Genomic DNA, 23,098 nt, shown 5'->3' on the forward strand with positions numbered 1-23,098 from the left:
ATGGAGCTTTTCGACCGCTACAACAGCGGCGGCCCGATCGCTCTGGATGGTGAGGACGCCCGCCGGGAGGGCATCTTCAGGACCAGGTACCCGTAGTGGGCAACGGCCATGAACCGGTACAGGGCCGGTCTGCCGATGACGGCGTTGAATGGGAGGTTAACTTCCGCGACCTCGAACTGCACGTTCTCGGTACGGAAATTGTCCTCCGTCCCGAATGTAACCGGTAAGGTGATGGTCCCTACCGGGTACACGGGATGCGGGCCCACTCCTGAGAATGGGCGTGATGGAGCCAACTTGGACTCCGGGATCTGTAGGTGCTTGAACGCCGCATAGCTGATGACGCTGAGGCCGGCGCCTCCGTCAATCAGCACATGGTGAAGGCGAACATTGGCGATGGTGGGTGCTGTGATGAGCGGCAGCACTCCTGCACCCGCCATGTTCTCTGGGCAGTCGGATGGCCCAAAGGAGATGGTGGTGCCCTTCCACCGCTGGTGGGGCGCCGCCCTCGGCACCCCTGGCTTCACCGAGAGGACCTCCCGGCGAAGGGCCTTGACGTCCCGTCGGGAGACGAGCTCCGAACTGCCACCGTACATAACGTACAGCTTCTTGCGGCGCTCGTCCCCGCCGGACTCGGAATCGGACTGCTGGAACAGCCCCTTGAGGTCTTTATTGGGGGTTTGATACCCCAACTCCCTCTCAGTCGCAGCTGCGTCGGCATCAGAGGCTTTTTCCTTGCCGGACCACCGCGGAGGGGAGGGGCCTTCCTTGGAGGCCTGGTCACGCCTCTTGCTGAGACGTTCCGCGAGCTTCTGGATCTCGCGGCACTCAGCGGCGCTGTGGCGAGCCCCAGGATGAACAGGGCACGATCCGGGGTCGGTGCGCTGCTGTCGTGGGCGCTTGCCGTGGGAGTTCTGGCCCCCGGTCGTTGCAGCCGCAACGGCCGGACCCCCAATCCGTGACTTGTCGAAGCCACGGCTCTTCTTGTTCTTCTTCTTGCCGCTGCCCGGTGCAGCGACACTGGGCCCACTCGTCTGAGCAGGTCCTGCTTGGGTTGCAGAGTGCCAGGCACGGCCCTCCGCAGCCCGGGCGCACTTGTCCGCCAGAGCGAACAGGGTGGTGACTGCTTCCACTTGGTGGGTCGCCAGCTTCTCTAGCATCTTCTCGTCTCGGACCCCCTGTCGGAAAGCCGTGATAATAGATGCATCGGAGATACGTGGGATAGTTCCACGTACCTTAGTGAAACGGGAAATGAAGGCCCGGAGGGTTTCCCCGGGTTGTTGCCTCACGGCGTGGAGGTGGGCCTCCACGCCATGCTGCTGGTACGCGCTGGCGAAGTTCGCCGTGAACTGTGCGCAGAGCTCACCCCAGGACTGGATGGATCCCGGGGTAAGGTTCATGAGCCAGGTTCGGGCTGGCCCGGTCAAGGCTACATGAAAATAACTTGCCATAACGGCTTCGTTACCTCCAGCCGCCGTGATGGCGGTGATGTAGACCTGCAGGAACTCTGACGGGTTGGAGGACCCGTCATATTTTTCCGGCAGGTGAGGCCGAAACTTGGACGGCCAGGCGACCGCGCGAAGGTGGTCTGCGAGTGCTGCGCAGCCCACGCCCGACACCGGCGCCTGGGTGAGTCCTTGCGGCCTGGCCGTAGCCGCATCGAGCTCAGGGGCAAGGTTCCGACCCTCAATGTTGAGCCGTCGGTTACGTGCTCGCTCGATGGAGATCCTGGCATCCTCTCCCGCATGCCTGCGGTTGAGCTCCGCCCGGAGATCCTTGGTCCGTGCGCTCCTCACTGATGGTGAGTGCACAGAACCGGATGCGCCGCCCTGGCGACGGCGCTGCCTGGACACAGATCCCCCTGCTGAGTCTGGGGAAGCCTGTGCCAGGTTGAGGAGACGGTCGACGTCGTCACGCCACTGTCTGTGCGCGTCTGGCGACGCCGCCTCGCCAGGGGGGTTGCGGAGCAACTCCCTGGCTGCCATGAGGGGCCCGCTCGGTAGGAGCATCGATTGGGCCACAGAGGCCCGCTCCGCTGCACATGGTGGAGCAGCACGCGGGGCCACCCTGGAGGCGGGATGGCGCGAGGCGTGTGGCGCCGTGGACGCCACATCTTCACCGATCAGGAGGTCATGGTGACCATTTTCCTGCGCCATCGAGGTCGTGAAGGTCGACCGAGCGCGAACCAAACCTAAGCCCCTACCTGGCGCGCCAAATGTCGGAGGAATTCTCCAGCCGGGTGGCGGAAAGCACCCGCCTAATCCTAGTTAAGGATGGGTTTGGAGGAGACTTAGGAGCGCTCAATCGGTGGACAGATGAACGCAGGAAGGACACGATGATTTAGAGTGGTTCGGGCCGCCGGAGCGTAATACCCTACGTCCACTTTGGTGTAGTATTGCTTGAAGAAGCCTGGATGAAGCCTAGCCTACAGCTTGTTTTCGTTTTTTCCTTTCTAACGGGTGCACTCCCCCTTTATAGTCCAAGAGGAGTGCTTACACTGAGCGGGACCCCGACATGTGGGTCCGGCCACCAGGAGCTTGTTCTACGAGAGATATGGAGGTCATCTCCTCGAGCTCCTCTCCGTAGTCCTCTCGATCGGGAAGTTGATGTGCGTATCCACAGTCGGGATACGGCCGTGTACAGCCTTGTCTTGTACAGTGTTCGGTGTCAGCGTTGCCCAACAGTGAAGCCGTGCTGTCACTGTTGGGATGGAACCTCCAGTCAGGGGGCGAGCCAGCGCTGACTCGTGCCATGCGCACTGTTACAGCGCAAGCCTTAGCACGCCTATTACAGACCATCATCACGCGCGCAGCACCGTGACGGGACTGCACACAGTCCGCGCACTGTGCGCGGTGATTCGACGCGCCGCCTTCAGATCAGGTGGGCTTACCGTGGTGTCAGCTTACCTGCCCCGTGTGTCAGTGGCAGGCCGCACCTTTTGACCTTGGCGCGCCCAACTCACCTACCGCATTGAATGCTGGTAGGTGGAGAGGCGACTCGTAAGGGGCCTCCGGCCGCAGGCACGCGGCGGGGTCAGCCCCGCTCCTCCCGCCAGGCAGCACATGGCAGCACCGGACCCCTTCCCGGGGGAAAGTGGGGTCCGGGGCCCCCGTGGCCGGCCGGAGCGGGCTGACCTGTGATGGTCTGGCCATCACACGTGGCGGCCTCGGACCACCCAGGGGAGGCCGGGTCCGCAGGGGTTACCCGAGAGCTCTCCCGCTCACGTGGGTGTGCAAAGGCCCCGGACCTCACGGAGCTCGGGGAGGGTCCGGAGACCGTGGTCCCAGCTGTCAGGCCCGGAGGCCGTGTGCCACGTGGCCCAGAGGCGAGGGGGAGCGTGGATTATGAGAAGTACCAGGGCCTGGACACCCTAGCAGGAGGTTCCCCTATCTGTATGTACCGACAGAGAACCACCCAGAAAAACAGTGCAACCATAATACTATATGGCTAATTAGAAACACTAGCTTATGATGATCTTACCGAAAGGGCAAGAGGGGTTGCATCGTCGGGGTATAGCTCGGTCCTCTTGAGGGTATGATATGGTCCTGGGTAAGGCGTCTACCTCATTAGGGAGAGTTATGACCGCTTTGACTTGAAACCTCAGCAGACTGTCATAAGTTAGGGAATCTTTGTAAAGGCCTTGTAGTGAATCCCTTGCCACTCACCTCGGAAGTGTTTAAGAGGCTAGCTACCTCGGGCAAATCGGGAGACACGAATTGTGGGTAAAGTGTACAACCTCTGCAGAGTGAAAACTGATATATCAGCTGTGCTCACGGTTACGAGCGGCTTGGATCCTCACATGATAATTGAACTTGAAGATGAATTAAATCGTGGACCATGGCTATGGTTATCGTGGACCATGTTTATGGTTGTGGTTATGCTTATGCTGTATCTCCTCTATCTCTTTTAATGTGGGTTTTGGTATGAACTTATACCATAGTAATCAGGTGCTAATAAAATTTGACCAACTAAAATTGCTTATCGCAGTAAGCCAGTCAGCATTTCCTTGATTTTGGCCTTCATGTCATATATTTCCCAACACTTGCTGAGTACCAACTATAAGTGTACTCATGCTTGTTATAATTGCTGCTCAGAGGAAAAAGTGATGTGATGTCTTTTGAAGATGATGCTGAGTTCTAGGCCTGCGCAACCCCCGGTCAAGTGCCTGTTAAGTTTGGAGTTTACGTTTTCAGGATAAGCTGTATAAATCTGATAATCATTATAGTCTTTTAAATTCTCTTATCGTGATACTGTTGCTGATTATTCACTGATGAAGTCACTATATGTATGGAACTTGATCCTGACATACATATAGTTATGCATTCGGTTTTGTCTTTAAAAACCGGATGTGACACTAAAATAATAATTGCTTGCATGGCGCTACATAACTTCATAAGAGAAAGTACCATAGCGGATGCGGACTTTGAAAGATGTGACAATGACGAGAATTATATGCCCTTGGCGTCGGTTTCATCGTCTCAACAAAATGGTGACGAGGAACAAGACATGAATGATTTTCGTGATAGCATTGCTAATGCATTGTTCAACATGCGAGGATGAGCATTGTAAACCTATTTATTTTTATTATTTGAAATAATTTTTGTACCATACTTTGAGACATTTGTGTGTTGCTATTTTTTATAATTTATTTTAATTATTTGGTGTATTTTTGGACAAAGAATACACTTTAATAATACAATATGCAATATGATATCATAGGGGTAGTATGGTAAAAGAGTACTAGTACTCAGACTATTAGCTGGAGGTTCCAAACACCCCCAGGCTAACAGTTAGCCAGCTAATAGTTAGCTGGCTAATTCTAGCTAACAAAATTTTAGCTGGATAACTGTTATCCCAAGTGGTTCCAAACACCCCCTAATGGGAAGCAGATCACAGTTACTAGCAAAAGGTAAGAACAGGAAGGTTCCAGGTTTAATTGAATAGAGATTGATTCATGAATGTGTCTGCTCTTTTATAGATTGGATAGTAAGTTTGCACAGGTACCAAAAAAAATATTTTCAGTGTCCCCTGATATTCAGTTTTGACAATGGCCAATTCCCAGCAAGTCTCACGTGCTGACTATCTTTGCATAATGAATATCTGGACATTAGCCAGTATAATCCCTTGTATTTTTAGTGTACTAAACTTCTTATTTTCAAAGGATATGATCTACTTTGTACCTGTTAGCAATTTTAGTATGATAGTGTTGCCCAAGCATGCCGCGCACATATATTGACATATTATAACCACAAAATTATGCAAGTCTTGATGTCCACTGGATAAGACGGCCATACAAATAGGTTATAAATTTGTAACCCAAGGTTTCTGTAGAATATGGGATACACTTCTCTTGTATTCATGTCAAATTTGTAGGTAATATCTTTCTCCCCTGATGATTTGGTTTTGTGGACTTGAACCTATTTATTTCAGAGATCCCTCTGATATTCCTTGGGGTAGCTACGGAGCTGAATATGTTGTTGAATCATCTGGAGTTTTTACAACAACTGAAAAAGCATCAGCACATCTGAAGGTTTGCTTGCTGTCTTCTGAAACCATTCGATGCAACAACCCCAAGTGCCTGCACAACTGAGTATCCATTCATAGTATATTTCAGTATATATTTTTTAATACAATTGGAATATATATTCTATACTGACAGTATGTTTTACTTTGGGGTTTTCTTACCATTTGGATTTCAAGATATTCCTAGCAACGTACAATGGTTGGATTTTTTTTTTTGTTTTTGCATCACCTATAAAACACTTGCCATCAGATTCTATTACATAATAGAATAAGGAAAATGCCATTTTCATGCTCAGAATACTGAAATTTCCACTGCTTTATTTATAGTGTGGTGCAAAGAAGGTGGTGATATCTGCTCTGTCAGCAGATGCTCCTATGTTTGTGGTTGGAGTAAATGAGAAGAATTACAACCCCAGCATGAATGTTGTCTCTAATGCAAGTTGTACTACAAACTGCCTTGCTCCCCTTGCCAAGGTTGTTTTCCTATTTCCTTAAATCATCTCTCTCTCCTTTATTTCCTGGATATACATGGAATATGATCAGGAACACAGATATTCCTGTAAGCTGGTGTTTTAGTGTCTCATTATCTTGGATGCTGAATACCTTCCACTGTTGTCAATGCATTATCACTTCTCATCACTTGACATGATCATATTCATATCATGTTCTGCAGGTTGTCCATGAAGAATTTGGCATTGTTGAAGGACTCATGACAACCGTTCATGCTACAACAGGTTCCTTTCTGCTCTTCCGGATTTGTCATAGAGAGATGGTTCGTTAAAGACTGTTGATGGTCCTTCGATGAAAGATTGGAGGGGAGGACGTGGTGTTGGTCAAAACATACTCCCCAGCTCTACTGGTGCAGCAAAGGTTATCTTTTCGCAAAGGAAAAGGGCAAAACTTTGTTGTGTACGGGTTTCTTATGTTCTATCTGCAACACCTGTTGGGAAGGTCCTTCCTGCATTAAATGGAAAACTCATGGCAAAACTCTGTTGGGAAGGTCCTTCCTGCATTAAATGGAAAGCTCACTGGTATGGCCTTCCGAGTGCCAACACCGAATGTATCTGTTGTTGACTTGCCGTATTGAAAAAAGTGCTTCCTATGAAGATGTGAAAGCAGCTATCAAGTATGCAATCAAAACTTTTTTTGTTCTTGCACCTTGTGATACTTAATTGCCGATTACGCTCATCCTTTGGGCATATGCCTTTGCTACATTCTTTGTAACCAATTTTGGCTGGATCCATACTCATGCACTCCATTGTATATAGGTTTTGTAGCTTGGAGAAATGAAAACAGGAGCAAGTGTTCCTTAGTTGCTTTGAAGCTGTTAGAATTTTTGGGACAAGGTGCCGTATAATTAGTTCCTAGAACTGAATGCTCAAAAGACGCCACCAGCCAATCTTGAACCCCGACTTCTGGTGAAAACTTGCCAGTCCAATGTTATGCTCACCCATTCTGTGGTCATTGTTTTCAGGGAAGCATCAGAGGGTGCTCTGAAAGGCATTCTAGGCTACACGGATGAGGATATTGTTTCAAATGATTTCGTCGGTGACGCTAGGTGAGTTTCCAGATCGATTTCACATATGCCACCTTGAGGTGCAAGGAAATCGGAATTGCTAAATGCCTGACAACACCCCAGGTCGAGCATATTTGACGCCAAGGCTGATATTGGTCTAAGCTTTTCGTTCATGAAGCTCGTGTCTTGGTACGACAACGAGTGGGGCTACAGGCGAGTATCCGCGAAATCTGCTTCCAGCATTTTAACATTGTGTTCTACCCGTTTGCATTCGGCCTGAGGATGTTGTTTCTTTGCTCCAGCAACCGGGTCCTGGACTTGATCGGGCACATGGCTCTTGTCAACTCCAAGCACTGAGGCCTAGACGACCCTGACTCCCTGAGGATCCTGGATGAGTAGTGTAGGATGAGAAAGGCTGCAATTTTAGCTGAGGACTTTTACAGTGCACAATACGACCATATATGGTGTAAAAGAGCTCTTTTAGTTGTCCTTCCCCAAAATGTGGAATAACTGAATAAGGTGTGCGATGAACGCTCCGACCTCCAAATCGATGTCGTCGACTTGAAGCCATTGTTATGTGATGATCGATTTGCTGTTAAATTTATTGGCCACTATAGGGCAGAAGAACTTGTTCATCGCATCTCATCAAGTCCGTGCTGCAGCACGCAGATTTTGAGCGATTTGCTACAGATTTTTGTTGGTGCTGATCTCGTGCCGTGCAACGAGTCGTATCCCTCTCGGTGCCACGGCAGGGGAGGAGTTCCCAACCTCGCATTACAGAGGAGGACGAAGAAGGAAGCTAGCCATCGACAAAAATACTAAGGCCTCGTTCATTTCGGCCCGGAACAGCCTCTGTTCCGGCCGGAACGAAGTGGCCCGGTTTGCAACCAGATCTGGGCCGGAAGCGTCGTTCGTTTTGGGCGGCCCGGATTGGAAACGGACCCGGTTCGGCCTGCTTCCCCCCCCCCCCCCCCCCCCCTCGGCCCCAGATTCAATCCCCACATCTTGCCCTCCGGATCGACACGGAGAGGGTGACAACGCGCGTGGCTGCGCACGAGGGCGAGGGAGCGCGAGGCGACGGCACAACGCGGCGGCGAGACACGGCAACGACGACCGCATCCCGTTCCACGCCCACGCTCTCCGCCCCCTTCTCGCCAGTAAGCGTGCCCTCCTCTCCCGTCCTCGCTTTTCTTGTTTGGTGGCGATCGCTGTCCCACAGGCCATAGAGTCGCATTGCTGTCCTCGGCAGGCCGGTGGCATGTGGCTAGCTTTGATGGGTGTGGTGCCCCTTGCCCTGGCATTGGAAGTTTGCCCAATGGAACGCCATGTCGCAGGGGAGGGGAGCCGCTCAACGCTGGGGTATGAAGGAGAAAAGCTAGCGCTGGGGTAAAGTACTTGGGTTGGATTACATCTACGCGCCGCTCCCAATTAGAACGAGCACATAGTAGATACGTTTAATAACTTCAAACAGGAACTAATGTGGAATTTTACTCTGAAAGTGAAAGGTACCGCATTTTAGTTGATGTGGTTCAGGATTCTGTCAATAGTCACTGTAGGATTCTGCTAGCACCCAGTAGCCAATTTATCGATTAGCATTCTGCCAATAATCAATATATCGATTGGGATTCTTCCAATATTCACTGCATCAGTTAGGATTATGCTTACAAACTAATAGCATTCTTGTTATGTGCACTGTTAGGTGAAGTATAAGTCACTCACTATCTGCTTAAGTCAATTTTAAACGTTCATAAGTCATCCCTCAAAGAAAGAAAAAAACTTCCTATCTCATAATTTTGCTCCAAATTCAAAGGACCTTGATGCCATTCCCTTGTACAGTTCATTGATGGTACCATCTCATTTCTTAATTTCTAGTTACTTTGTGCTTTTATTTAGATTGTACCAGCAGTTCCTAGAATTGGTGAAGACGAGCCACCTCCTTCCTGGGACCTGATTTTGACTCCGAAAGGTACTCCAGTAGTTCTATATGACTACCCTGTTCTATATGACTGCCCTGTTCTCTTGTATGAGTGTCATGTTCTTTATAAATATATGATTGCCCCGTTCTTCAATAAATATATGACTGCTTGGTAGCTTAATAAATATATGACTGCTCTGTTGTTTTTTATATAGTAATCCAATGAATATGACTTTGAGAGACCGTATTAGAAAGAGGAGGGAGGAAGATGACGACGACATGATGTTGTTTATTCTCCCTACCCTTTCTCTTTTGGAGTCTAACCGAGGAGGGGAAAAGAAACAACGTCATAGCTTTGAGGAATCGGGTGAGGAGGAGGACCGTCGGTTGCTCCAAGGACACGTGAAGAACTGTTTGGTAGCTTTTAGGATGGCACCTTGGATCTTTAGTTATTTGGCTGATTACCTTCGCAGGAACGAACTTGTCCTTGATACGAGAATCAAGATCGAGGAGAAACTTGGATTCTTTCTTTACATGCTCAGCCACAACTCTTCCTGTCAGGATCTCCAGATCAAATTTCACCACAGTAATGATACATTTCACCGCCACATAAACCACTTCTTCAAGAATGTTCTCCCTGGTCTTGCTCGCGAATTCCTCAAACCTCCCAACCCTAATCAAGTCTATCCAAAAATTGCCACAAATCCAAGATATTATCCATTCTTCAGGAACTGCCTCGGTGCCATTGATGGCACCCACATTCGTATTTCAATTGCCTCTGAAAAAGCTTCCCCTTTTAGAAATAGGAAGACAACATTGAGCATCAATGTTATGATTGCTTGTGATTTTGACCTTAAAATCACGTTTGTTTCTAGTGGATGGGAGGGATCTGCTACGGATTCTAGAGTGTTGGGGTTTGCTATGAGCAAAGGATTCGAGGTGCCTCCAGGCAAGTTTTATCTTGTCGATGGCGGGTACGCAAACACCTCTTCTTTTCTAGCACCGTATCGGGGAGTCAGATACCACTTGAAAGAGTTTGGGCCTGAACATAGAAGACCACAAAATTCAAAAGAGTTGTTCAATCATCGCCACGTGCTACTAAGGAACCATGTGGAAAGGACTTTAGGAGTGCTTTAAGAAGCGCTTTCCTATTCTTAAAGTCGCAACCTTCCACAAGTTGAAGAATCAAGTAAAGTTACCCATTGCAGCTGCTATATTTCACAATCTAATCAGAGAAATGGAAAGAGATGAGGAGTGGCTGGATGATCAGCCAGAAAATATCAACCCTGCAGACTTTGTTGATTTGCCAAGTGGTGATCAGGGCAATGTAGCTAGCAGTGCACAAGGCAGCGCATTGAGAGACTCAATTGCTCAAGAGATGTGGGTCCAATATCAGCAACATGGACATGGAGATTAGTCGACATTAGTTTTTTTCTTTTTTTCCCTGTGAGTTGTAATAATTGATTAAGATTATATCAGTCAAATATTAATCATGAGTTATCATGTAATAATTGAATAAAGTTATGTATAATATGATAGTTATGGTTGGAAAAGGTTCACCAAAAGTCAGTATGATTTCAAGGGGATCGCCTAAGTTTGGTAGGATGCTAGCTACGACAAGTAGTAGCATGAAGAAAATCTCTCCTCAGAGCAGACTTGCTAAGAACACAACAGGTATTTATTGTTTATTCATAATTTCTCAATACTCATCACAATGTACATTTATTATGTATCTGAATGACTGAACATTGTTTTTTAAGGCAAACAAAGAGCAGTTTGGAACGCGCAGTTGGAGAAGTCACTCGTTGAAATCCTTCATGAGTATAAATACAGTGGTTGCAGAGGAGATAATGGCTGGAACTCAGAAGGTTGGAATAGAATGGTGAAGGAATTCCACACTGAACAAATTGGTATCATTCACCAAAAGACAAGTTCAAGAGAAGAAAGGTCAACTAAAGAGAGATTACAAGATGCTGAAAGCGGCCAGACAACAAAGTGGGTCGTCTTGGAATGATAAGAGATGTATGGTCGAGGGATCTTCAGCTATGTGGGAGAACTTGCAAATAATAAGTTGTTTTATGATCAATATCTTCCTTTGCATGTGATTTGTGATTTGTTTGATGCCTTACCATAATCTGTGATTATTCTATGCATGTGCAGACATTCCCAAAGATCAGAAAGTTTCGAAATAACAAGGCCAACTTTCCATTGTATGATGCACTTGGTGAGCTATATGACGGTAAGTTTTGATCTTGCTGTCCAAATTAATGAGTTCTGATCTTCTTTGTTGTGTGTTGTTTTTTCAAATTGTGTATTGTTTCCTTGTTTTTACGTAGGCCATCTTGCTGAGGGAAAATACAACTGCACCACCCTTGATTCCATGCAAGCTCATATATTTGATTGCTTTTGTTGTCCTTGTTTAGATCCTGCACTCCACAAGCTTGAGCTGGAGCGTGGATGGAAGTTAGCCTGGGCATAAAACCCGAGCCCGAAGCCCGAAACCCGAAAAACCCGAGCCTGAACCCATTTAGCCCGAAGCCCGATACCCAATGGGCTCCCGCGGGTGTGAAACCCGAATTAATTTCGGGCTTGTTCGGGTAGTAGGCCGCGGTACCCGAATTACCCGAATAGCCCGAAATATTTCAGAAGCAGGAATCCAGCGAGCCCACTTTTGACCTCAGCCCACTAGCCCATCTAAGTCGCTAGACTAATCCAGCGAGCCAGCCAGAGCCCGTCCGTCCTTCGTCCCTCCGCCCGTCGCCACCTACCTAGCCCCTACCGGCGGCGCGGGATCCTCCGGCGTCCGGCTCCTTGGGCGGCACGGGTCCGGCAGCGGCGAGGGTCCGGAAACGGTGGCGCGGCATCCGGTAGCGGCGGCGCGGGTTCCTCCGGCGTCCCCTACGCACTCATCCGTCCGGTGGCGGCGCGGCTTCCTTGGGCGGCGTCCGGCTCCTCCTCCGGTCCTCCCCCAGTCCCCTCGTCAAAACCGCTGCGGACGTGAGGGGAGAGAGCAACAAGCCCACGATGAAGTGGCCTCCCCTTCCCTCCCCGTCCTCCCGTACTAGTGGGCAGCGGCGCGCGCTTCGGTGGTGGTGGTGTAGCCGGCGTGTTTGAGGAACCTGTGGCGGCGATGGGCCAGGACCTCGTCGAGATCCACCCGCGCGAGCTCCAGTTCACCTATAAGTCCCTCCCGCCTCCTCCCTGCTCCGCTGTTCTGATCTGCCTCTGCCGGCGTACTGCATGAGTAGATGATGCTGGCGACGCGCTCGCTTGCCGCTTCGATTCGATTGTCCGCTTTGATTTTGCCTGGTTGTTAGTTGGATTGCTTTGAATTGATCACAGAGTAGCTCTCCTATGAATTACCACTGCTGTGTTTGGGGATGGGGCTCAGAACTTTTCGAGATGTATTCGATGGAGTAGCAGCCAAGTAAAACCACCTTGGGACTTGTGAATTTGGGAAGGCAGCAACGGTTCCGCGAACTTTCATTTTTCCTCTGCTTGCTTTTCTCAGTTTTAACGGTTTCGTCAACTTTAGACCACCACCTTGCAGAATTTCTCTTTCTCTCTCATCACTGGATGTCTGGATTACAGGATCCAGTCGACGCAGTGAGACCACCCCGGCGTCCAACTCCCTTCGGTCCGGTGGCGGCGCAGCTCCTCCTCCGTCCGGCTCTGTCGTACCGCGCTTCCTCCTGCCGTCCGGCTCTGCTCCCTCCGGTCCGGCTCCAACTCTGAAGGTTCGACCCTCCTGCAGTCCTGCTCGTGTGAAGTAGTTACATACTTACATGTAGTGTGAAGTAGTTATAACTAGATAACACTAGTTCGTGTGATTCATTCTAATGTAGATGCCAGAAACTGAGGTTAGCATAGATATGGATGTTGAATCAGTAGCGGTTGGTGATACATCACAGTCACATAATCAGATTGTAGTTGCATCACCATCAACAACACAGACACAAGAGGTACCTGATCCTAGTAAAGAAGGGGTAGGAAGGAAATGGCAGAGAGGTCAGATGTATGGCAACATTTTATCAAGGTCAAAGATGATAAAGATATTGTTAGACATGCTAAGTGTAAATACTGCCATCGAAACATGAAGGCAGAGGCTGGCCGTCATGGCACATCTTCATTGAAGAGACATCTTGTTGCTTGTAAACGTAATCCAAGTAAATTTAACAAAGATGCAACACAAGGTTTTTTACAAGCAACTCAAAATGAAGGTACTAGCACGTGGAGGTTTGATCAAGACACACTAAGAGATGCTTTTGGTGAGATGATAATAGAAGATGAGTTGCCATTTTACTTTGGTGAGAAACCTGGATTTAGAAAGTTTATGTCCAAAGCATGCCCTTGTTTTCAAGTGCCATCTAGAAGAACATGTACTAGAGATGTAGTTGTTGTTTCTTCCAAGAGAAAAGTAAGCTAAAGAAATTCTTCAAAGACTCCTGTCAACGGGTTTGCTTGACAACAGATGATTGGACTTCTAAGCAACTAGATAGCTACATGACTGTTACTGCTAGCTTTATTGATGAGAATTGGAAGTTGCGTAAGAAAGTTATTGGTTTCTTCTTGGTCAAGGGGCATAAAGGTGAAGATATTGGGAAAAATGTGTTGAGATGTATGACTGAATGGGGTTTCGACAGTGTGATGAAAATAACAGTTGATAATGCAAGTGCCAATGATGCTGGTATTAGTTATTTGAGGAGGCATCTTAGTAAAACCAATCTAGCTAGTGGCAAGTACTTGCATATGAGGTGTGCAGCTCACATTGTTAATCTTATTCTGCATGATGGCTTAAAAGAAGTGGATTTGTCAGTGAAGCGTGTTAGGGCAGCTGTTAAGTATATTCGAAATGGTGGTTCAAGAATGGTGAAATTTAAGGAAATTGTGGAGGAAGACAAGCTGACCAAGAATCCATATCTTACGTCCGATGTCCCAACTAGATGGAACTCTACATACCTTATGCTTAAATATGCAATTGTGTATGAAAAAGTGTTCACAAGGCTAGCAGATGAAGATATGACTATGTTATGGACCTAGCCGAAGAAAAAGGTGGTTGTGGTCATCCAGATGAGATAGATTGGCAAAATGCAAGGAAGATGGCAGAATTTTTAGAGCACTTTTACGACCTTACTTGTCGTGTCTCTTCTACTCTTCATGCCACTGCACATACATTTTTTTATGAGATTGGAGAAGTGCAGGTGTTGATTCAATCATGGATGGACAGTGAAGATGATTTGCAGTCAGCAATGGGGAAGAGAATGAAAGAAAAGTTTGACAAATATTGGGGACTTTGGCACACTAGCAATGACCATGACAAGGATGATGGGAAGGGCAGGGGAAGGGCAAAGGAGAAGGAGAACATGAATTTACTGATTTTTATTGTTGGCTGTCTTGATCCAAGATACAAGCTATCGATGTACACAAAGATAACCATTGAAGAGATTTTTGATGAGGAAAGGGGACAGCTAGTTTGGGAAGCTATTAACACTTGCATTCATGAGTTGTTTGATGAGTACAGAAGAATGTATTCTTCGGGTGAGGATACAACCGATGTTAGTGACTCAATAGCATCAAAGGAAGGTAGAGGCAGGGGTGGCAAGCTGAAGGAAATTGTTGCTAAAAAGATGAAGTTAGGCAATGGTTCAAGCAACAACACTAGGTCCGAACTAGAGAAATACCTAGCTGAAGCATGTGAGGACACAGAAATGAAGCTTGATCTCCTAATATGGTGGAAGGCATCTGAACAAAGATTTCCAATTCTTGCTCGCATGGCTCGAGATGTGCTTGCTATACCAATCTCGTCTGTAGCATCGGAATCTACATTTAGCACAAGTGGATGCATTTTAGATGACTTTCGTAGCTCCCTTACTCCATTCATGCTTGAAGCTATAGTTTGTGCACAAGACTGGTTGAGGTGGTCACCAATTGATATTGAAGAAAACCTTGAGGAATTAACCATGCTGGAAAAAGGTACAGCATTCCTTCATCTGCTTGTTTGATCATCATTAAATTAATCACTTTATATCAAAAAGTACTAACATGGCAGTGCATCATCTCATTGCAGAATTAAAAGAAGAACTAGGAGCTAAAGGAAAAGGAAAGCAAGCAGAAACTGCAACAACAGGAAGCAACTCCATCCGTGGTGGTGGAACGTCTACATCTTAGTTATCTTTATGCTATTCTGTGATTTATGTTGTGCATGAGACTTGAAACAATGAAACTGTTGGGTTGTTGGCTATTCAGTGAAACTGTTGGGTTGTTGGCTGTTCAGTCTTTTTATTGTTCTTGTTTCTGAATCATGTATTAGTTGGCGCACTGCACTGTTGGCTGCTCAGATTTATGTTGTGTTCTACTGTTCTATGCCTTTACTCTTGTTACGAACTTCTCTTAGTCTTATTTTTGTTGACTTGCAGTCTTGCATGCTCTTTAATACTCGTTTATTTGGCTGTTGTTAACTATTGATCATGCTTTAATAAGCCGAACATGATTTTTTACTACTTGGTTTTGATCTTGTTCAGAAATGACAAATGAGGGCATCATCTGGTTTCACTGGATCCAGGCCTGGAAGGGTTCTGGCTCTGGAACCGTTCCTGAGCAACTGAACGAGGCCTAAGCGAGAAGCCAGTTTGGTTCTGTCTGGCAATCGATCGAGAGCAATGGCAACCTCCCGGCCGCGCCCCTCGCCGTGCATCGACGTCGCTGCTCTAGATGCATGCTCCCACAGTGCGTCCGTTCCTCGATTCGAATCGCAGCCTCCGGCATGGTGGCGCTGCCCGAGCTGTTCCTCCTCGGTCCATGGCCATGGCGAGGTCCGCGGGCACCGTGAGGAGGTCGCTGCGCGCCGTCGGCGTCAGGTTGTTGCTCACCGCTGCTATCCTTCGCCTTCCTTTGCCCAGCCCAGCTGATGCGTGCCCTTCATCGCCAACACGCGCTCCCAACTCCTCCTCCTCCTACGGACCCAGGTTCGGTGTCGACAAGGTGCTGCCCTCCGAGGTAAAGGCGGTGTCCGTGCCGTGCTCCGTGCCCGTGCGGGTCGCCTACCAGCTGCACCAAGCTGGCCACCGGTATCACTACGAGATGGTTGGCGGTGTCGCCGCCGGAGGGGAAGGAGAAGGATCGCAGCTCACGACGAGGGGCTCTTATGCAAAAACTCAGTATCCAGTATTTACAATAAAACTCCTGAAACGGATCATGATTATTAATCTCGATCAAAAGTTTACATAAAACCCTCTAATTTGGATCACGATTCTTGGTCGCGATCCAAATCAGCGGGTCCGTGTAAAATACCGGATCGCGATCGTTAGTCGCGATCCAAACCGGGGGAGTTTATGCAAAATGCGCTGGCCGCTGTCAAAACGAGACGGGACTCGGGAGGCGGATGCGGCGGCGGCTGTGGAGATTGCAGGCCAAGGCGACGCGCGCCGCAACGAGCGCCGCCCGCGCCGATGCGCCCCACGGCTCCGCCGCGCCGCGGGGCGTTGCTTTGGTCGCTTCAGCGCTGGGTCCGGAGGGAGGCGTAAGTGAAGGCGCGCAGGGGGCGTGAGCGACTGAGACAGCGCCGGGACGGCATGGAGGCGGCGGAGCCGGCCGTCAGGCGTCAGCTAGTCGGAGGCGGCGCTCCGAGCTGTCGAGCACGTCGACGGTGCGGCCGGCCGGAGCTCCTGCATAACCGTCGGTCCGTCGCTATTTCAGCTTGATACGATTACGTTTCTGAACTTCTGAAGGAATATGCATTGCAGCGCATTCTGAGCAGCCTGAAATCTGCACGACGAGTGGATGAACTGAAGCAGCTGGTGAGATGGCCGTGACCTGAATCTGCAAGCAGTTCATCACATTTTGATTCCCTGGTATAGATCAAAGTTCCCAACCTTTTAATTTACATCCACGGGCCGGCTGATCAAGGTTCCTTTCCAGCTCCCCTACCGTTACGCTCGTTCATCGAATAGCAGGCTCCCTCCATGACTATGGACTGACAACAAGCAGTGGTATCTGCAAACACCAGGATCCAAAGCAGTGCCATCTTTCGTAGCTGGAGCTTGGTATTCTTAACGTGAATCCTTCCTTGTCCTCATCTGGGGCACCCTGCACTTGCCACAGCTCCGAGACATGACCGGGCATCAATATCTCCGGAAAGGTATTCCAATCCTGATGATGAAGATGATGGTATCTCCTTTATGCCCCATCCTCTCCGGTAGGGCAGCGTCCGCAGCGGCGAGCCATGACAACTACCGGCGGCGTCGCGTCGCCCTCCTCATCACATCCCATTCCCGCCCGGCCATCAAGTGGTTCATTAGTGGAGGACCATCACGTTCACGCCCCCTCCCAAGATAACCCGGGAATCGCCTCCAAATTCGCACTCCTTTCTGGTGCCATCCTTCACGAGAGCGATGTACACTGTTGCTCGCGTCCATGCATTATTATTGTTTTGTCTTAAGAGGATTTCATTAAGGCCCATTTGGATCTTTGGAATTGAATTCCATTCTAATAATCATAATTTGTATATAAATTAATTAATCTAATATAGTTGTATGTGTAATATATTTGTATATTATTGTTGGCCATATGGGAAAGATAATTATACACTGCACTTCTGCTGTAAGAAAGCGAATCGAAGAGTGTGTTATAAGTTGTATATTAGAAACATATAATGAGAATCTATAGAATCAATTTCCATCTCCCACCCCGTGAATTTAAGATAAGCTTATATATATACTTTGGAAAGTTGCAGAATGCTACATTCCAAGACAAATAGCCTGCTCTATTAAGTGGATTCCAATTTCTCAAAATGAAGGGATCCATCTAAGAGCAAGTCCAGCAATATTTCATAAATCACACCCTCCAAATGCTAAATGGGGATTGCCTCTATTTTGTAAGTGCTTTAAAATTTATTTTAACTCTAGCAATAACCCTCAATTATAACTTATTAACACGCTCATTCAATAGTCATATATTCATACTAGGTAACGTAAACATGCATGAAAGTTGGAAGAAGACATGGTAGATAACCAAACTCTTGTGAGCATATGTTAGATTTTGCGTGGTGGAATCTATCCACTTGGATTTGAATACACTCAGCACAAACACTAGTGCTCGTATTTTTCTAAATTAATGATGCTATATTTTTAATAATAGACAACGTGTCTATCGACAACGAGACACGTACAATGACTTTAACAATCTCAAGATCATAAGATCATAAGTATGCTCACTTGTGGTGCCCATATTCTCCGTATTGTGTTTTGCAAAAAAAGAAAGAAAAGAAAAGATAGTCATGCTCATGTTCTGCATTTTGGACTTAGACAAGCTTGAGATTCCATAGAAATTGGCTGCACTAGACACCAGTACTCCAGTAGGAACAAGGAAACTATTAGGAAACAAATCATTTTGGGCTTCTAGCTTCTTCTCTAAGGCCTCACAAAAGAGTTGCGCTGCGTGCGGTCAACATTTTTAAATTTTGACCTGAGTTCCTGATGAACTTTTAAAATGGTTTTATTAGATATAGTTTCAGAATATCACAATTTTTCATATTTCCTTTTGCGCCCAAGCAGTGAATTGGTGACTGTTGAAAATGACACTGTGGAAACGGGAGGAAAGGGTTACGTGGCAAGCATGTGTCGGCCTTGAGGTTTGATCACCGAACCACACGCTCTGCAAGCATCAGAAATGAACTCGTTGTTGAAGCGATGACTAGAATGTTTTTTCTCTTCTCTTTTGGCTCCTATGACGAGAGTTCCATATGTGATCTTGTCACAATAATGCAGTAATAAAGGAGCAATAAACATCTCATAAGGTGGTATACACGTATAGAAGAAAAAAAAAGCTCTCATGCAAGATGGCAAAGTGAACCATCAAACAAGCTATACCGGATGATCATGCCGCAGTCAAGCTCAGGATCTAAGATCGGTACGTTACATACAAGCATATGCCGGAAACAATGATCTCGAGAACAAAAAAGAAAAAGAATAACAGTATAGATTTTCGATCGATTGATCGATCATACAGGCGTCAAGACTTGCAGGTGGTGGTGGCCTCCGGCGACGGACTCGGAGGAGAGGCGGCGCCGGCACGTCGGGCAGGAGCCGTGCGAGGCGAGCCACCTGTCTATGCACAAGACGTGGAACCGGTGTCCGCACACGGGGAGCACCCGGATCCTCTCCCCGTCGAAAAAGTCCGACAGGCAGATGGCGCACCCCGGCGCTCCGGACGCCTGCTGCTGCTGCCGCGCCGGCGAGCGCCCCGCCGCGGCCGGCGGCGGCGAGGCGACGTAGGTGGCCACGGGCAGCGTGGCGACGTCCTCGCGCTTGAGCCCGGCGCTGGCGCGGCGGTGCGCGACCCAGCCGACGGGGTCGGCCACGGCCCGGCGGGTGCACCGCACCACGCACTGGAGCATCGAGTTGAGCCCCAGCGCGCACACCAGCGCGCACAGCATCGCCGCCAGGATCACCACCACGTCGTAGTCCAGCGGCGACGCCGGCGCGCGCGGCGCCTCGGGCGCGGGCGCGGGCGCGATGGTGCTGCAGTTGGACATGTGGGACACCCCCAGCGGCATGCGCATGGATAGGACGAAAGAAATCAAGGCCAGAGGCGGTCACTGGTCAGAACGGCCGGCGGCGAGCAGCTGCAAAAGAGAAGCGGACAAGGGGAGTGGAGCGGCCACAGCATTGGAGGACGGGACGGCATGGGCAGAAAGCGCTCTCAACCAAGTGATGAAGCCTTGAAGGGCACTAACCAAAGCGGATAAAAGCATGAGATGAGACCATGAGTGCTAGCTCCTCTCATCAGTCGTGATCAGGACCAGTGGAGTATCTTTCACTACAGGAACTCACTAGTGGTGAGTACTATACTTCTATACTACTAATACCGGAAAATGAGGTCCTGAATGCAGACAAAGAAATTCAGTAAGGACTGAACTTGTGATGTACATGTTGTCCGTGTAATCTGTAACTGAAAATGTATGAGGAATACGGGTCGTGGTTCAGAGGTAAGCAAGGGCAGAGAATTCCAGCAGCAGAGCAGCTTGCAGGGCAGGAATCTGTTCTTTCTTTTCGTGCACAAATAGGAGGGTTAGCCAATTCTAGCAGCTCGCACGGCGTCGTTCGCTCGCGCGCGACGCTTGATCTGCAGATGGTCGACGTACGCAGCCGTAAGAGCAGTTCCTTCAAGTTGAGCACGGAACATATGCAGAACTGGAAGACGTCTGAAGAGAATTAATGGTGCAAGGCTTACAGGAAAGCGGAACAGGGAGAGGATGAAAAGCAGGAAATCAACATGAACCAAGTGCTAGGGACCGGAAGGGGCACCGGCTTTCTGTTCGTTCTGTGTTAATCAAAGGAAGTAATGAAATAGGACTACATGGTTTAGGAAAATGGAGCTTTTTTTTGGAAGGAATTAGGAAAATGGAGCTTCATCACTTCATGTCATGTAGTCATGTACAATCTCTTATCCCTCATGAGTCCACCTAGCTAGTAATATTTTCCTTCGTCTCAAAACTATAAGTCCGGCAACAATTTAAAGGTGCGTTCTTTAAGTTCTCTACCACACTTCCCTGCCGTGTCCTTATTTGATTTAAGACTGTCATTATTATGTCATATCAATGGACTAGTCATTATTATGTCATATCAATGGACTAATCAACTCATTATCGATGAGCAATTTAGAATTTACCATCCACCATAATTTCTTAGTTTTTGTTTCGCACCCCTAATGAATACGCTCTGAGTATACCACAAAAGGGTAAGTAGAAACGAGTAAAAAGAAAAACTACTCCTACATGGCTAACAGTTTTCATCCATCTACGGTCTACCGGGAAGGTCGGTGATATGGCCGCGTACGGCGGATGGTGAAGTCAACGTTTGCGTGAGTGGTTCATCAGTGCCCCTCCGTGGTATCCAAGTCCTCATATTAGAAGAGTGGTGAGAAGATAAAAGGTAGCCGCCACCATGGCATTGTGAGTTTAGAGGAGGGCTCATGTTTTGGACAGAGAATTAGGATTTGGTTCATGGGATCAACAACTTAGTGTATTATTTTTTTTTTCTTTTTAGTTACCGGTGGTGAAATGGTGGAGGGATATATTAGGTATATCCAAACGATAGTAAACCTTTAAAATACAGGTCTAGTAAATTTTGAATCTACACCATTTTAGCCGCCTAATGGATACTTTACTGATAAAGATATACCCCTCCACCAAAACTCAATACAAAACCAATTAATTAAACAGAATAAAAGGACAAGTAGCATATGTTATTAATTATAAATGGACTTTTTAAAGTTTTATGCAATGACATAATGCAAACGGATTTTTTGAAAACAGTTAGCGATGACTATAAGCATATGATACAATTTTACTTAAGAAAGTGTTCGTAACGTATCGTAGACGGATTTAAAGAAAAGCCACCTGTGATGGCTATATGCATCTTGGATGGTACTCACATAATTGTTTGTGACTTTTACCAAAAATCTGTTTGTGTACTATATATACCTTAGATGGTTCTTACACTAAAAGGTTGTATAAGGTGTATAATAGAAAGATTTTTTTAACAAAAATCTATTTTTTCACCTTGTGAAGTCTAGTTCAGACGGTGTCGATTCCGGAAATGGACGACAGCTAAAACTACTCGAAGATGGGTCTTGGGACATGGGTCTTGGTCACCCCGACCGAGTAGCCACAGGGTTGCGGATCGAGGCGGCCCAGATAAAGTTGTCTCCAAAGGCGGATCCAGTGCTGAAGATACCGGATGCATGTTTGCTAGTCGAGCCTGTTTGATGTAGCTGATCAAGGTGTAATCGATGTAGTCACCGAAAAGTAGTCGTAGATGAAATCGAAGTAGTCGTAGATGTAGACCGACGCTCGTTCTACGCGCGGCCTTAGCCTGTCCAGCAAGAAGTGGGCCCGCTGGGACCCCGGGTCCCTGTACCCGTCAGACGGTAAGGCTAAATCGGCTATAATATATTTATTCAATATGGATTTTTGAAAATTGTGTGATGCACCACCAAGTTGAGCTTACCGAAACAGGTTGTTGCCCCCAACATGTTAGACTTTAGTCGAACGCAAATGACGATGGCTAGTGATAGTGATAACTATACCTAGTATTAATTATGTTTATTTAGGGGGGGGGGGGGGCACATGGACCACTGCCTCAATTACTCTCATGCGTAGTTTCCCTGTTTGTAATTTACAATATTTGAAATATTATGATCATAAAAGATCTAGGTAGGCTTTAGCCATCATTCAACAGCTCTGTATCTTCACACTGCATACCGAGCAATTACGTGGAGAGGCCTCTCTATTTAGCGTAGAGCGGACAGCCTTCCTTTTTTATACAACCGTGTTAGAGCAAAATGGAAACACCGCTTGTTCCGGCTTCCTCCCTGCCTGCTAAAAAAAAAATAGAAATCCAAAAGCTAAATGGAGAGGGCTCTCCGTTTACTAGTCTTAAAGGGAGAGCCCTCAAACATTTAGGAGCTTTCCTAAAAGAGAAAATCTGATCCCACCATATTGAATGTCTTTTCTTCCTGCAAATTTCAGACGTGTCTAAGACAAATGGTAGAGGTATGAGACAATTCCATTTTCAGAAAATGCCATGGACAGGCCAGGAATCCACGGAACATTCTCAACCTGATGCGCAAGCATGTAACGGGCCGGCCGGCCTGGAGTTTTGCCGCTGCATCCACTGCAAACACTCAAGGAACACACGTTTTTCCTTTTCTCAGGACATGTCCATGAACCAGAACACCAGATGGCTAGCAACATGAAAAATGGCACCGACGTTTTTTTTGCTCCGACGTGTCCTCACTGTATCAGACTATCAGTAAACAATACGCAACGAACCAAATGCGTGGTAGGACCGAGGATGCACGATCCGGCCGGTACGACTGGGTTCAGATTCCGTTTCCGATTACCTTCGCTCATCAGAAATTCAGAAACCATCACGAATGTCTGTCACAGTTCAATGCTTATTACGGCAGTGATCATGATCTTGTTGCTGTTACACTAGGATCGTCCTCCTAAGCCTGAACCAACCGTGCTCATATCACAGAGCTCAGACTTCATCACTTCAGAGTTCAGACACTGCAGGATCCAGGGTTGCAAGTTTTATAACTTTTGCCACTTTTTGATACTGTAGCATTTTCGTTTGTATTTGACA

At 47.7% G+C, this 23,098-nt stretch overlaps 1 protein-coding gene and 2 pseudogenes across 1 annotated transcript; 2 read left to right on the forward strand and 1 right to left on the reverse strand.

Moving 5' to 3' along the window:
- Positions 1 to 7,636, forward strand: LOC112889121 (annotated as a pseudogene).
- Positions 7,637 to 8,935: 1,299 nt separating this feature from the next.
- LOC112888604 lies at positions 8,936 to 11,056 on the forward strand (annotated as a pseudogene).
- Positions 11,057 to 18,725: 7,669 nt separating this feature from the next.
- On the reverse strand, positions 18,726 to 19,767 carry LOC112891004 (RING-H2 finger protein ATL74-like). Its single transcript, XM_025957896.1, has one exon. It carries the CDS (start codon positions 19,507 to 19,509, stop codon positions 18,949 to 18,951), a length of 561 nt encoding a protein of 186 aa, XP_025813681.1. The 5' UTR covers positions 19,510 to 19,767; the 3' UTR covers positions 18,726 to 18,948.
- Between the last annotated feature and the right edge of the window lie 3,331 nt (positions 19,768 to 23,098).

The sequence above is a fragment of the Panicum hallii genome, chromosome 4, assembly GCF_002211085.1.
Source record: "Panicum hallii strain FIL2 chromosome 4, PHallii_v3.1, whole genome shotgun sequence".
NCBI lineage: Eukaryota > Viridiplantae > Streptophyta > Magnoliopsida > Poales > Poaceae > Panicum > Panicum hallii.